Genomic DNA, 16,848 nt, shown 5'->3' with positions numbered 1-16,848 from the left:
TATTTTCCTATTCAGAACGAGACCTTATCCCATTCCTAAAATTGCTAAACGTATGCACAACAAGAAATTCCAAAATTATTAGACGCTGGCATAATAGAACCATCTTCTTCCAGTTAAAGCTTTCCTGCTATATTTGTCAGAGAAAGGAATTTATCTGGTGAGGATAAAAACACACCAAAATTTCGTATTGTTGTAGACTATTATCTATTAAACAGCATCACAGAATCTTACAAAATCTGTTTACCAAAAATTTCTGAAATTTTACACAACATTGCTGGTAGGAATTTATATTGTGTACTCGACTTGAAATGAGCTTTTTTCCAAATTAAGTTACAAGAGTCTGATAAAGAAAAGTTGGCTTTTTACACCGAGCTTGGCAATTTTCATCCTTGTAGGCTTCTCTTTGGTTCACGCAATAGTACTTCTTATTTCCACACATTAATTTCAAAATGTTTAAATGATATCAAAGGTAGTAATGTTCAATTTTTTCTGGGTGATATTATTGTTGCTGCTGACAGTGTATCTGAATTGAAGGCAATTCTTCAAAAGGTTTTTGATAGGCTAAGAGTATTCAATTTGACTTTGGATCCAGCTAAAGTGCAGTTATGCAAATCTGATATAACTTATTTAGCTTTAACATTGCTAAAGCAGGTTTTTCTCCTTCTGAAGATAATATAGCAAAGATTTCAAAATTCCCTATTCCAAAAGATGTTAAACAAGTTCAAGCTTTCCTTGGTATGATGAATTATTTTATACACTTAATCCATAATTTTGCTGAGATCACTCAGCCAATAGTACACTTGACCAAAAGAAATGTACCTTTTGTCTGGAATCAAGACTGTCAGGATGCTTTTGATCTGTTACAATCAATAATGTTAGAAAACTATAAAACTACGATAAAAAACATTGATGATAATCATGAAATTTTTTTAATTACTGATGCTTCTAAAGTAGCTATTTGTGGTATACTTTTGCAAAAAATTGATGACAAATTCTTTCCTGTAGAATTTTATTCGAAACTTCTGACTCCTGCTGAGTCTAGGTTTCCATCTATTAGACATGAGCTGTATGCTATATTTTCATCTGTGAAACATTTTCATGAACATTTGTATGGAAAAAAATTTACTATCTTAACTGATGCTAAACCTCTCACTTTTCATATGCAATTGGATAAGCAGCCTGATATTGTGGCCAAATGGTTATTGTATTTACAAGATTTTGATTACACTTTAAATCACATACCTGGTTTTTCTAATCCTGCTGATTTTCTTTCTAGAGTTCCTGAAGAATCTCATAATGTAAACAATATTAACTTATTTCAAGCAAAAAAATAATCATTTAAACATCCAAAATATAGTTAATCACCAAAAAGATGATAAAATCATTAACGACATCATAAACAAAATTAACAATAACAATTCTGAGATTTGTAGCAAATACTTTATTGATCAGAAAAATGGTATAGTAATGACTAAGTTAAGACCTACAGCACATCATTTAAAGACAAAGCATTTAGAAAACAAAATTCTGCTTCCAAATTCTTTAGTGAAACCTTGTTTAGAGATTGCTCATGCTCCACATTTTGGTACCAACAAGATTTATGAATTCATAAAAAAGAAATATTTCTGGAAGGGCATGTTTTTAGACACAAAAAACTTTCATGAAAATTATCAACTATGTTTGGAAAATAAACTCAAATCTTCTAGAACAGTCACAAGTAATATAAAAAAATCTGGTTTAGCCCCTGGAGAGATGTTAGCTATTGACACTGTAGGTAAATTACCCAGGTCACACGATGGTAAATGTTTCATTTTAACAATTATTGATCATTATTCAAGATATTTAGAGGTTATTCTTTTAACCAATATCACTTCTGCAACAATCATAAGATGTATGAATCTGTATTTTTCAAAATTCGGTATTCCAAAGATAATATTATCTGACAACGGGTCAAACTTTTGTTCTGCTGAATTTGAGAATTTTTTAACAGATTTAAATATTGAACACAGAAAAAGTTCCATTTATTACCCACAATCTAATGGGATCATAGAACGAGTTCACAGAACTATGAAAGAAAGCATAGCTTCATTATCTAATCAGGTCTTTGAATGGTCTGATACAAAACTGTATTGCAATAATTCAAAACGCATAGTAACTGGTTTCATTCCTGCTCAGTTATTTTTTGGGAGAGAACTCAATACACCTTTAGACTTAAACAATGAACCACATGCAGTAGACAATCCTTCATAATGCTTGTTGCGTCAAAAGGAACACATTAAAGCCACTAGAGAATTAGTGAAACAAAATGAAGAAAAGTATTTTCAAACTCAAGATAAAGTTGTGAAAGGCAGAGAAAGCCCTAAATTTAACATTGGAGACGAAGTATTTTTAAAGGATTTACAACCACCTCATGCCTTACAGCCAAAATACATTGGTCCTTTCAAAATCGTAAAAGATTTTCGAAATGAAAATTATTTAATTCAAAATATCACTGACAACAATACTCAAAAAATTCATTGCAATAAATTGTTTAAAAGAGTTCCTCTGAGGTCAAATTTAACTAATTAATAGCATTGTTTTCATCGAGCTTGTTTTTTCTTGTTCACTAAGTAAAAAAAAGTAGTAATAATAATAAGCATTAAAGAAAGAAAGAAAAAATTCACACAAGTTTAGTGTTTGATTATGAATGTGGTTAGTGGATTAGTTCCAATTAATTTTTTTAGAGTTTCTTGGTTAGTATGGGTGTAGGTTGGCCACCTTCATTTATACGTTTGGTCAATTGCAGGCTGGTCCGGGTTGACTAAGGTCATGGAATTTTAAAAAAAAATAGTTCTAGAGCACTTAGTGGTTATTACAAGTATCCAGCTAGTAATGAAAATGTGCTATTTTAACAATTTGAGAATTTGTAATTACTAAGTTGTAAAAGAAAATTGTAGAGTAACCATTCTTACACATTTACAAATTATTAGAAAAAATTTATGCTATTTAAAAGAGTTGATAAAATGATATGATTTGAAAATTGTTAAGTAAGAGATATAGTAATCAAGAGTTGTTAACAACAGTGAAAGATTGTATGAAATATGAGATGTATTCAGTTACAAATATGTCTACAGATTGTAGTGAAATCTATGCTACTGTATGTGAATCATGTACTGTATGTATTAGTTCTTAGTTTTAATTTTTAACTTGCCTCACATGTGTAGCAGCTTATCCCCAATTTTTGTTTTTATTTATTCATGCCAGACAATGAGATCTTGATAATTTAATATTTGATCATAATTTGGATTATGGAAAACAGATATATTTGATTAAATTAACATGTGCTAATTTCAAATGGACAACAGATCCTAGAATTCTAATTTACGTGGCTGCAAATACATCAAGTCTCCTCTGCAAATTAGTGTTGTGCTTCATCAAAATATTGTGATATGATTTTGTGAACTTGTGCTACTTTTTTTTTTTTTTCGGGGGGGGGCCGGAGGAAATGGGCAGGAAAGCCTCCACATTTATTCAGACGAAAGATGATGCAGAACTTAACACAGATGAAAAACCGCCACCCATAGTTTTTCAACAGGAAAAGGTCGAATGGATGAGTATCGAAGAAGATTTAAGAAAAATATGCGAGGAAGAATTCGATGCGCAAATGAAATCAAAAGCGATCTTGTTTACGTAAAGACATCTAACGATTTCAGGAAAACTACAGAATTATTGAAGAAAAGAGGAATCCCATTTCACACATATCTGATGCAACACGAAAAACCTTTAAAGGTAATATTAAAAGATTTACCATGTAAAATAACTGAAGAAGCGATTCTTAAGGATCTAGAGAGACGAAAATATCCGATTCTGAAAGTGAAACAATTCCATAGAAGTTCAAAGAACAATTTTGAAAAACTGCCCATCTGGCTACTGGAACTTAAGAAAAATGCAAGCGGCTACGCAATTTATGCTCAGAACAACATGTTCAGCTTTAACATAAAAATTGAAAAATATAACCCGAAAAAGAGACCCACACAGTGCTTTAGATGCCAGGAGTGGGGACACTCGCAACATCTATGCACTAATAAAGAACGATGCTGCAAATGTGGAGAAGAACACCGGAGCAATTTATGCACATTAAAAAGAGAAGAAAATCCAACCTGTCTGTTTTGTAAAGAGAAACACGTAAGTAGTTACCGTGGATGTATAGAATATAAAAAGAAATTCGAGAAGACAGAAAGGAAAAATATTCACCCTAAACCTAAAGATTATAAAGAACGCGCTGATGACTTTCTAAAGCTAACGACAGAAAGTAAAAAAGAAAATAGAAGGATCGAAACACCGCTGTATAGCGAAAAAGTTAAAGGTAAAATTAAGAAAATACCGAAAGAAATAAACGAAGCAATGCAATGGTTACAAGATGGAAATATCCAAGACTTTATCAGTAACATCATAAAACATATGGAAAATATAAGGAAAGCAAAAAACACAAGCGAAAAACTTGCCGCCGGTTTCCGTGCTGCGATGTATATTATGAAGATTGCCGAAGAGGAAAATTAGTTGAAAACATTTTTAAAAAAGAAGGAAAAATGGACTTTAATCTCAATTTGCTTAACTAGGCAAATTTTCTCTTTTCAAGCACCAATCGAGGTCAGCACTTGGGAGGGTGACCCCCCACGTGATGGGCCTCGACGAATCACGTTTTAGACTTCTAGTGAGGAGAAGCCTAATTGCTGATGAAAATACAGCTTGACTGAGGCTTTCGCCACCTTCGTCTTCGGACGCGGTGCATTAAGATGCACCTTTGAACTTTAAAAACCCGTGAATGGCCTAATGGCAACTACTCGTAGATCTATTGGTAAAAACTCGTAGTAGTTGAGACCATAAGTGAAATTCAAGATTCAAGATTCATTCACTGCGACCGCTCAGTCGCAGAGCGAGATTGACCACTACAACCGGTTTTCTGTTTCTTCTGCTGCTAGACTTCGAAGGGGTAGGACGTGCTTCTGTCCGTTCTCACCGTAGATGACGCGTGTCTACAATTTGTTCTTTTTCGTGCCTTTCTGACGACCATCTCAGATAGTTTAAAGAGAATGCATTTTGTCAAAAAAAAAATAATTATAATAATAATAGTAAGTGATATGAAGATTCAACTAAAATTGATCTAGATGCTGACTTCTGCGGTAAATGAATGATGTTTTACGACTTGAGACGTTCTCGAAAGGAATTCCCGTGCACGTGTTGCGTCTTGTTGTGTTTCCACAAAAATATACTGGAATAATAATTCAAGTCAAAGTCCTTCGCTATAAAAATTGAATTTTGTTATCATGTAACTTTGTGTAACTAAGATGAACTGAGATTTTTTAGATTGGAACTTTACGCATTTTGTACACGAAAGGTTAGGACTTAAAATGGTAGGATTAATTCTTGCTCCTGCAGTAGTTTGCCGTCCATTGTCTTATGTCTGGATATGTTTTCTTGATTTATACTAGTATTAATTTAAAATTCCACGATTTCAAGATATAATAAATTTCTCGTAATTCGCATTATTTGAAGTGTCATCATTTGAGGGTAAGTTACTTTAATTCCACATTTTTTTCCAGATCACACACTTCTATCATCGCATGTGGATCATCACATGTGGCACCCATTTATTATTACAATAGCACGGATTTATTAAGCAGTAATTAGAATCCTTTCAATCAAAATTTGCTGAATTTTTTTCTTTTTCATTTAAATAATATTTAGATTTGTTTAAATTTCGCATACTTGTTTATCTGAATTATACCTAGTCAACTGATAATCTAATCTGAATCAATTAATAATCTTAGTCTGAATCATGTTTAAACAATTAAGGTAATCCACCTCGGTCAAACGGCCGATTTTGGCTAAAATTGTCAATTTTTTTTTTATTTAACATTTTTAAAAGTCAGATTCTTAGCTATCAAAAGCAACTTTTCTTTGGTTGATATGTTGATTAGAAGTGGAGATATACCAGTTTTTCTGATAGACGAACAAACCGGAAGTTATTGTCCGCAACACCGAAGTCAGTGTTTAAAGGGCTTAATTTGGCATACAGAGTTTGTACATTATTACGTATGATATAGAGTAGGAGTTAAAGAATTAGCCTTATTGAATTTAAATTATGTTATTTTTCCTTCATTCAGTGTATGATTTTTTTAAAACCTTTTTTGAGTGTTTAACATATTCGACCTATATTAGTAATGAATCAATATTTCCCAGTTATTCTACTTCACTGTATGTTTATATGGTCGGCACATATTACATAAAGTCAAAAATACATTTTTATCATCATTATTTTCTTATCAGTGATGACTAATGTTTTTGTTAGTTTGGATCTAAAATTTTCCGTTTTTTGCATAAATTTCACAAAATAATGAATTTTTTATCGCTTTTGTATTGATTGTATTTAAGTGCGAGCGCACTTCAGTAAAAATCTTCATAAATTCAGAAATATAACAAACATTTTGAAAAAAGCCCATCGAACGAGGTCGGTTACCTTAAAATTAATCTGAATTATGCTTAAATTTAATTTGAATTATGCCCAACACATTTCTTCCGTAAAAGGTAAGCGATTTTGCCGTACGCGTGACGTATTAATTACGTAAACTCCGCATTCGACAGGGGTTTACTGTATTGCATTTTTCCGTGAAGTAAAGAAATACCCATTTTGAAACACAGCTGGAAAGTTTTGCAAAAAGTTTCGCTATCAATTATAGCTCACTATCCAAAATAAATGCGGTGCTGACTGATTTTTATGACAAGTCGAATACTGAAGTTATTAGTAGAAAACGATTTTATGCTTTTTGTTAATGCTTATTTATGATGATGGATAACAATTTATTTTCTTAAACCGTTGTGAGCATTAGCTGGATAAATCATTAGGCCTCTGCACAGATGTTCCTGCGAGTTCATTTTTAATGCTTTCTGCCCTAAACATTAACGATTCTGCTACACTTAAATGCAGCTAAAACTATGAGACAAAAAGATTGCTTGCCTTACTTTTCTTTTCCACCGACATTCATTGGGCCCTTCACTGGGTTTAGTCAGCTTTTCGGCCAAAAGCTCTTTTATGGGAACTGTTTAATAAGGCTTGTCCTTGCGATGCAAACCAAATATCCGCACCTGTTTAAGACACATAAAACTGTTGATGCATTAAATAGATAAGAAGGAAATTTATGTAATAAGAAATTTAGCAGGACAGGCAATATGTTCAGACAACTCAATTCTGTGCATCACATTATGTGCATGTACGCAAAGAAACAAAATAGTTAATGCATAAATATAGGTACCCTTATTATAAAGATACTAAGACTATTATAAAGGCACAAACTGTAGCATTAGCACTGATGAAATGCAGACATGATAATATTTAAATTAATATTTCCGTATGAATACATTTAAAGATAAAGCATACACACACTACTATAAAGATAGCAAAACTATTTTAAAGCATTCATTGTATAAGCTGTATTATAAAGATACAAATTGTAGCAGAATACAAAGGTGATAAAAACTGGACGTGGTAGTACTTACATATACATTTTCATATGAATACAGTTAAAAGAAAGGAATAAAATTACCTATAAATTAATAAATTTGAGTAGCAGAACAATGCATTAGTATAACATTAACATCAGAAGTTTATTTGGAGAGATAAATCCTACAACAAAGCTATACGTTATTTTTGTAACTGCAGAAATGTTAATAATTTATGCAATAAGTAATACAGGGATAAAAGAATACAGTATAATAACACCACATGAACAGAAAGAAATACATCATAAAATACAAATCTATATTAGTGACTCTCTTTTTTGGGGAGGGGGGAGGGAAGCAGCAACGAATAACTCCAGGCTGTGAACTATATTCTTAGCAATGGCTGTACAATATCATTTGCTAACTAAGCGCTTATTTTTTTTTTTTTTTTTTTTTTTTTTTTTTTTTTTTGTTCGTGTTCCTCAGCCATGCTTGTTGGTGAATCATGAAGGATCTTCTCAAATGATAATGTCTGGTATACATGTAGATTACATATAGTATAACAAATAGTTATTCAGCATCGCCGATGCTACCGTGGATGCAAAGATGAAGGCAAATTTCTGAAGGTGAAACGAATGTTTTCTTATCAGCCAAATTTCCATATTAATTTCTAGCATATCATCATGTCATCATGGCAGATTATTATATTTTCTCCTGAAACCAGAGAAAGTAACTATGTCCTTACCGGGATTCGAAACTCGAGCCTCTCGGTTGATAACCACCTACACATGAAAGAACGGAAGACATCCGTTGACGGACATTCTGAGGGTATTTATTCTCAATTTTTCTAATGATCTTGCTTTTCCGAAATTCACATAAGAAAGTATGCATATTCTTTAATTTTAATTATGTTCTGCATTTTTAAGAGTTATTTATTGAACGATATTTAGGAATAATATTGGTATCAGGGTTAGATTGGCAGTTCCTTTATTACTTCTACCTGATCTGTTCTCATACTTTTGTTAATTTTCTTTCAGGTACTATCTAGAGAAAATATTTATACCTAGGGGGAATATATCTATTTATATGAGAAAATATTTATACCTAGGGGGAATAATCTATTTATATCTAGAGAAGACAATTTTAAAGAATTAACTATACCTAAAATATCTTGTAAATTCTAAACAACACGTATTTTATATAAATAGATGTTAAATTATTTACATAATTATTAATAAACTCAAAATTTTTCAACGATTACAGATCTAAAATTTTTCTAGAATTAATTTCTTTTCGTGCTTATAATAATATTCCTTGAAATCGAAGAAGAAACATTAAGATTTTAATTCAAAAAGGAAAACAAATTCCATTTCGTTCAACTAACAAGCATTCACTGTCATACTTGCGAACATACGACACTTTTTTAGATAAAGCTGGTCTAGTATACGAAGGCTACAAGCTTTTTTGTGTTTTCAGGAAATTCAAGAGCCACGCCAGCGCCAAAAGTACGTCAAACCTGGGCTGTTAACGTAAGTCACACCTGTTGTCAGAAAATATCATTGCTGTTCTTTAACAGCAAAGTGAAGAAAACAGATATTTAGGATTATAACGCAGCTGAAGAAACCTGTCGGAAAGAAAGGTACTTCCGGAAATGATGACACACTTGGAAAGGGCAGCTGACACTTCAATTATGGAAATAATGATGTTGTGCTGACTTCGGAATTTCATTGCGTGAAAGAGTTCAGCAGTCACATACAAAAACAAAACAAAAAAGTATTTTTCGGGGTTTCACTGCATCAAAATTATTTTATGACATTTTTGGATCTAACAGATCCCTCAGGATTCGAAGTCGATAGTTTATAACTATTTATCTAAAAATGAAATTTAATGGAAATTTCGAAGTTTAACGTTAAATTTTCGTATTCATGGCATTATTCCCTGTGACATCTAAAACGAAATTCGAAGAAAATAAATAATTGTTACATAGGGGTGTGTCATTAATAGCTTCTTGATTTAAATAATGATTAACCTTTCGCTCGTATTGTAAGTTTTCATTTCCCATAATTGTACAGCCAACGTTAAGTTGATAGAAAGGTTCAAGCGTAGGACAAAATGTTTTCCAATTTTACTTTGAAAATCGCCATAATTTTGGCATAAAGAATAAATAATTACTTAAATGTTGGAAACGCGCTTAAATTTGCTGGAATTTACCAATTGGTTTAACATTTTCAGAGTCAATCAATAGTTGTCTGCAGGAAAGTTTTCGCCAATCGCGAAATTTCCCGATTTTTTAATTTTCACTTATAGAGTCATTAGGATTTTTTGAAAGCAGGATATGTAAAAAATGAGAAACGCCCTCGTCGGGAATCGAACCACGGACCTCTGAAATACGCGCCCAGCGTTCAGAACACTACACTACGAAGGCATGCAAGAAAACGGGAGAAATACCTTATATACTCCCACTTTTAAAGGGCGACTGGGGTTTTTAAGGGACCCAATCGCCAAATCCTGGGTGTGGAGAATCATCATCCACGTCCCTTTTAGTTCGGGTGCCACTGTAGAGACATTAGGTATTTTTTGGAAGGAGTCATGAAAAATGAGCAAAGCCCTCGCCGAGAATCGAACCACGGACCTTTGGAATACGCTCCCAGCGTGCAGACGACTACACTACGAAGGCATGCTAAGAAGACGAGAGAAATACCTTATAAATTGAACATTACGATAGTGAGGTTTGCTGTTTATAGATTTGTTTTTCCCTGAAGCTTTTTAAAATTTATACAAATAACACAAGAGTTTCAAGTTAAAATTTGGCGAGCAGTTCAAGAATAAGGACCTGATATTCTAATATAGAATATCAGTTATACAGAATTCCCAAGACAAAGCTTGTTAAACAGAGGTTAATGCTGGCCGCCATTTACCAAATAGTTTTTTTAAATAATAATGCAAATATGTTTCCATAACTTGTATATTTAATGTTAAGAATGGAAACAAAATAATAATATATAAAGAAAAAAATTTTATCCGTTATTTAAATTAATTAAACAGCAATGCGCAACGTATAGAACGTAATTTTTTTTAATTCGTCAGTTCTTGGTAATTGTTATTTATTAGTTCGATTTCAAAATTTTAGGATGAAATAAGCTTTATGCCTCCATTTCTTCCTTTTTTTATCTTCTGCTAACCATGTAAATGTTTTTATCAGCTTATTCTGAAAATAAATTTTTGAGAAGAAAGAAAGGCTAGAAGGATAATTTTTCGCTCTGTCCACTTTACACTTATTTGAGTTTTGAAGCTGTTATGTTATTCAAAGGATTTTAAGAGCAATTTTCTACTGCAGGTGGAAGAACTTCGCCAAAGGCTGGAAGAAAAAAACAAAATGATCGAGAAGAAAACGCAACAAACAATGGCCGCCACCCAAGATAGAAACCGTCTTTCGCAGGAAATGCAAGAATTGAGAGACCACATGGACATCAAAGACAGAAAAATCAATGTTCTGCAACGAAAGGTTCTATTACATAACTTTTTCTCTTCTCATTTTCATCATCCCTTTTTCCTTATACCCCGTTTATTTCATTATTTCCAAATAATTTTCTTGCCTATGCCTTATGCTGTATATGTTATAATTCAATGAAATGTATGACAAACAAATTACATGTAATATGCTACTCTTTTAAATTCTAAAATAATTTGTTTAGTAATAATGGAACCAACAAAATATCTTAAAAAATTGTTATTTCAATCTGTGCAACTGTATTATAGGGTGAGATGTTAACCCGTTAATTGCCAGTGTAAAGTTTTAACGGTTGATTATCTGCAATAACTTTTCTTTATATTAATAAAAAGCAGTTTGCAAAAAATTTTGCAATAATTAATACGTGATTTAATTTGCGTAAATAGTTCCAAAGGTTTTTGAGAGTTTAAAGCGTGGCACGTTTGCTACATTATTTCAAAATTGTTATATTTTGTATTTTTTTAAAGTTTACCATTTCTCTGGAAAACTTCTAATCTTTTTAGTAGTATCAATATTTTATAAATCGAGTTCCTCTGCAGTTAATTCTGCTCTTTGGGCTACATTTTTCTAAATTTCAATTGGAGACCATGAAAAACTGTTAAACATTTTAAAAGTTACATTTTTATTGTCCAAGCTATATATTAAATGTTATTACTTTTTTACTGAAAACCAGTAAAGTCTATTTTTGTTTTGACTTTTATCTGGCTACAAGCTACTTAAAATCTCTAAATATTTATTTATGTATTAATTATCAATATTCAACAAAAAAGTACTGGCATGCATTAACTATAATAGAAGCTAAAATATTTTGCTCTTCGAAATAAATAACGAGTAAACTAAACCATTTGTTTTGTTAAAATTTCAGCGATTAATCAACTTGTTACTTTAATTTTTATTATCGTTATGAGCTGACAACCAACTGTTTAATGAAAAATAAATTCCTAAGTTCTCAGGTGAAGAGTAATTATATCGACTCAAATAAATAAAATAAAGTTATAAAATAAAAAAACTGAAATACACTAAGTAGACCATAAACTAAAAAATTATGCGTCATAAAGAATGGCTAAAATAGGCTAAATGTTCTAATAAACGTCTTTTATTGAATCAGAAATCAAGGAAATTTCAGCATATTCTTACTTTTTTTCTGACTGTAGATTGAAAACCTCGAGGACTTGTTGAAGGAGAAAGATAATCAAGTTGATATGGCTAGGGCTCGCCTCACCGCCATGCAGGCTCACCACTCCTCCTCTGAAGGTGCTCTGTCAAGTCTCGAGGAAGCCATTACAGACAAAGACAAGCAGATCCAGCAACTGCGAGAACAGAGAGATAGAGCTGAGCAAGAACGCAACGAAGAACGGGAACTGCATGAGCGTGAGATCGCGGAATTCAAAATGAAAATGCACACCTTAGAAAGTGAAATGGAAAAGCTCCAGGTACGCTTGGAGAAAGCGGCAGCCGAAAAAGACAGAGTGGAAGCAAAATTGGAAAACTCCCAATCAGAACTTGGGCAAGCGAGAGCAGAGCTAGAGAAGATATTAGGAGAACAAAACAAATTCCAAAGCGAATGGGACAGACAGAGAAATGAAACTTCCTGGCATTCTATGGAGAATGAAAGACTGAGAGAACAACTTGAACGTATGAAATTGGAACTCGAAAAATCACAGAGCACAATTGGCAAATCCCATTTGTATCAGTCGGAAGAAGTGGTAAGGCTCCAAGAAAGGTATGAGAAGGCGCAGTCAGAGCTGAGAAGGGCTCAAGCTGAACTGAGGATGAATCAAGCAGAACAAGAACGGTCTAGAGGAGAACTCGAACAAATTCAAGAAAAGCTGGAGCGATCACAAGGTGAAATTTACCGTCTGAAAGCTAAATTAGAGAATGCTCAAGTGGAGAAAGAAAGTCTACAAGAAGAATATGATCGGGTGCAAGCTGCGGTTTCGCGTTGCCATTCTGAGAGAGATGCAGCACTCACTGAAGCAGAAAAGTTAAGGACTGAGCTCGAGCGAGTCCAAACGAATCTGAGCAAAGCTCAGCTGCAGCATGAGAAGACACAAGCTCTCTTGGATAAGGCGCAACTGGATGCAGATCGCATTCAAGAAAAGTTGGATAAATCCAACGCCGAAATCCGACGCATGCAATCAGAGAGAGAACGCGCCCAATGCGAGATCGAGAGTCTTCAAATGCAGCTGAATCAGGTTCAGAATCAGTACCAGCGACTCCAAAAAGACAAGGAAACATCGCATATTGAGATGGAGAAGTCACGAGAGAAGTGTGACCGTGCCCAGAGTCAGCTGCAACGCCTTCAAAAAGAAAAAGAAGTCTTCCATTCTGAATTAGAAAAATTACAAGAAAAAATCGACGTCCTACAAACGCAGCTGAACAAAGCACAGAAGGAGAAAGAAAATTCTCAAGCAGAATTCGAAGTTATACGGGAAAGGCTTGAAAAAACTCAAAATCAATTGGAAAAATACCATGTGGATTACGATACTTCACAAGCAGAGTTACGTGTTCTCCGTGAGAAACAAGAAAAAATGCAGCTGCAGCTTCAAAAGGCAGCTGAAGACAGAGAACTGTCGAGAGCAGAATACGAAAAACTTGTTGAAAAATTAGAAAGATCTCAAAGTGAGCATTACAAACTTCAAACTAAATATGAACAAGTACAAGCAGAGCTCGACAGAGTTACATTGGAAGTTGAAAAATCTCACATAATAGCCAATAAAACAAAAGAAGATGCCCGGAAATCATTGGAAGAGTTTGATACATTAAAAGAAATGTACGCCAGAAATTATTCCCAATTAACTAAAACAAAAGAGTCTGAAGAAAAAATGAGAGTTGAATTAGATCGCTGCCAAATGGAATTGGAAGTCATGAGAGACAGACACGAGAAAGCCCAGATTGAACTGAGAAGACTGCAGTCAGAGAGAGACAAATTACAAGCAGATGTTGACCACATGTCATTAGAAATGGAAAGAGTTCAAAATCAAGTTGGTAAAACACAAACTAGTCATGAGAAATCTCAGGAAGAGCTAGCTAGAATGCAAGTTGAACTGGAAAAAGTATACGAAAAATTAGATAAATCTCAAACAGAATTAAGACGAGCCCAGACAGAGAAAGACAGACTCCAATCTGAAAAAGAAAATGTTCAGTCAGAATTAGAACGATATCAGTCTCAAATGTCCAAATACCATTCGTCCCAAGAAAAATCTCAGGTTGAATTTGAACGACTGAGAATAGATCTCGAAAAAATAAAAGATAAGTATGAGAAGGCAATGGTAGAATTGGAAAAGACTAATCAACAGAAAGACATCTTAAACGGAGAACTACAGAAACTACGCGTTGAAATGGAGCAATTACGAATGGAGAAAGGTGTCACTATCCAGGAACGAGAGAAGCACAACGCAGAAGTAGAGAGGCTCCACATCGAAGTTGAAAAAGCTAAAGACAAATATGAAACGGCTATAGCCGAATTAAAGAAGTTACAAGAACTCAAACTGAAACAACAAGCTGATCCTGAAATTTTACGAAAGGAAGCCGAAGCTGCTCAGGCAAGAGTAGAAAAATTAACTGGTATGGAAGAGAAAACTAAGCAGGAAATAGAAAGAGAGGCTAAAGACATTGAACGGATGCGAGATAGATTAGAGCGTGTACAAGTAGAATTGCTAAAAACACGAGACGAGAGGGATGCTCTCCAAAAAGAGGTTCAAACACTACAAGTCTCGTTGGAGGAATATCGAAGTAAAGCTGAAGCTCAGATGTTTACGCAGAAGGAGATAGAATTCGCTCAAAGTGAAACAGCTCGTCTGAAGCAGCTGTTGAGCAAATCGGAAGCAGAAGTGCAACGAACATTGTCCGAAAACAGCCGCTTGCAGATGGAAGTCGAACGCTTGAAGCAAGACATGGAAGATTCGGAAACGTACGCGACGAAAATGCGCGATAGTCAAGAAAAGATGCAAGCAGAATACGACAGGATGAGAGGAGAGGTTAAAAAAATGCAAGAGAAGTTAGATCAGGCTCAGAAAGAGCTTCGAAAGATATCAGAGGAAAAGGATAACCTCCAACGGCAGCTAAAGGAATACGAAGCCGAGATAGAACGCACAAAATCAGCAGTGGGCCACGAATTACAAGAAGCTTCGAGATCGGAGATCGAGAAGTATAAAAAAGAGATTAGTAGACTCCAAAATGATCTGCAACGCATTGATGGACAGTTGCAAGAAACGGTAAATGAGAACCAAGATCTTAGAACAGAACTGGAAAGGTCTTTGGATGCCTTGGCCACCATACATAAACAGCTGGAAGACACTAACGCTGATCTGGCAAAAGCAAGGGAGCAAAACAAGCAGCTAAAGGCTGAACAATTAAAATCACAAAAATTATCTGGGAAAGCAACAGCAAGTGAAAAGGAAATTGAATCCCTGAGAAACGATCTTGAAAAACAAAAGTCCGAAACTCAGAAATTGCAACAAGAAAACCAGCAGCTGAAGAAACAACTGGAGAAAGCTCAGGAGGAAGTAAAGAACTTCGGTGTCGAACGAGAAAGATTCCAAGCTCAATTAGAAATGCTCGTTCAAGAGTTGGAAAAAAGAGAGGTAAGTAACACTAATGTGAATTTAATAAAATTTTAAAAGTCAAAATTATTAATTAGCTTTAATCTATTACTAAATGATTAAGCAAATTAATTAGTAGTTCTCTAAACTATTAGTATATGACTAAGCAAATTAATTTAGCAGCATATGATTTCTATTATCCTTTTTACTAATAACCAACTCCAACAAGAAAATAAACACATTGCAATTAATGTTATGGGAAATTAACTGATTTATTCCTTCAATAGTAGATGTATAATGTTGAAAGAATTCTTTTCTTGCTTTTTTGTGAATGTCTCGAGCGCAGACAAGGGTATATTTTTTTAATCAGTCAAATTTGTTATTATTTACAGTAACACTTGAAGTAAAGACTGTCAGCAACAGCTGAGGTAATAACATTATCGCATTTAAGTGTACGATCATCGTTGCCCTATCCAAATGTAAATTCACGGCCATTTCAGACAGTAATACTTTCTTTCATGAAAACATCACGGAAAGAGTAGAAGATTATGAATAGCGACAGCAGTTAATTTAACTGAACGACAGTAGTAAGATTTCGCAACAACATAGCTATGACGGAGAAAGAGCGTTAAGTCGCGTGATGCCGAAACGGCTTTATTGTTTGCTAAACTTTACTTACATACTTCAAACAAGAAACCTTTGAATGAAACATGGACATGAAGTTACGAATTAACAGAAGTATACAAAAATTTGGAATTAAGGGGCTAAAAATAAATATTAGTTAAAAATTAAATAATCATTAAATAAATTGGATTGAAATATTAGATTACTAAATTAGATGGTAGATAGATTTTATAAAATAATCACGACTGAGGTGTAGCAGAAGGCGTTAAATGAGATGGCACAATAAAGCCCTAGATCTACAAATGATATTACTGTCATAGAGCAAAACAACAAGCTTTCCACTATTGACGTTTTCTATGTTTCGAAATATTTTGCAACACGTTTGACCATAAACGCATGTATAACTTTGACGCTGAATTCTTTGTGTACATAATGGTTCCCAATGGTTCCATCAACAATAAACTATTTTCCGAGAATGATAGTTTGAACGAAATGGAGTTTCTCAATGTTTGCTTGAACAGTATAGCCTCAGACAAGGAAAGCATAAATAATAATAGGTGCTCTTATCGATGAGTTGTTTATTATTTATACGTCGAATGGAATTCAAGTAATTGAGAGATTACATATAGTTTTACTATAAATTTAAAGATACTATAAATTTAAAACCATCCATGCCTTCTCCTAGATTCG

The 16,848-nt window shown here is 33.7% G+C and overlaps 1 protein-coding gene across 1 annotated transcript in view; it reads left to right on the top strand.

Annotated features, from left to right (window-relative positions):
* The window catches only part of brp (ELKS/RAB6-interacting/CAST family member bruchpilot), a 403,233-nt gene that overhangs the window by 322,874 nt on the left and 63,511 nt on the right, over window positions 1-16,848 (top strand). The window contains exons 8-9 of the mRNA XM_085826816.1: window positions 10,817-10,984; window positions 12,145-15,576. Of these exons, the coding sequence (XP_085682942.1) occupies window positions 10,817-10,984; window positions 12,145-15,576 (3,600 nt within the window). The remainder of the gene's footprint in view (window positions 1-10,816; window positions 10,985-12,144; window positions 15,577-16,848) is intronic.

This window comes from Stegodyphus dumicola, chromosome 1 (genome assembly GCF_044657685.1).
Source record: "Stegodyphus dumicola isolate Sdum_Otavi_A_Nest chromosome 1, ASM4465768v1".
Taxonomy (NCBI): Eukaryota; Metazoa; Arthropoda; class Arachnida; order Araneae; family Eresidae; genus Stegodyphus; species Stegodyphus dumicola.
Note: the sequence above shows the minus strand (reverse complement) of the source record. Positions and strands in the feature narration are given on the sequence as shown.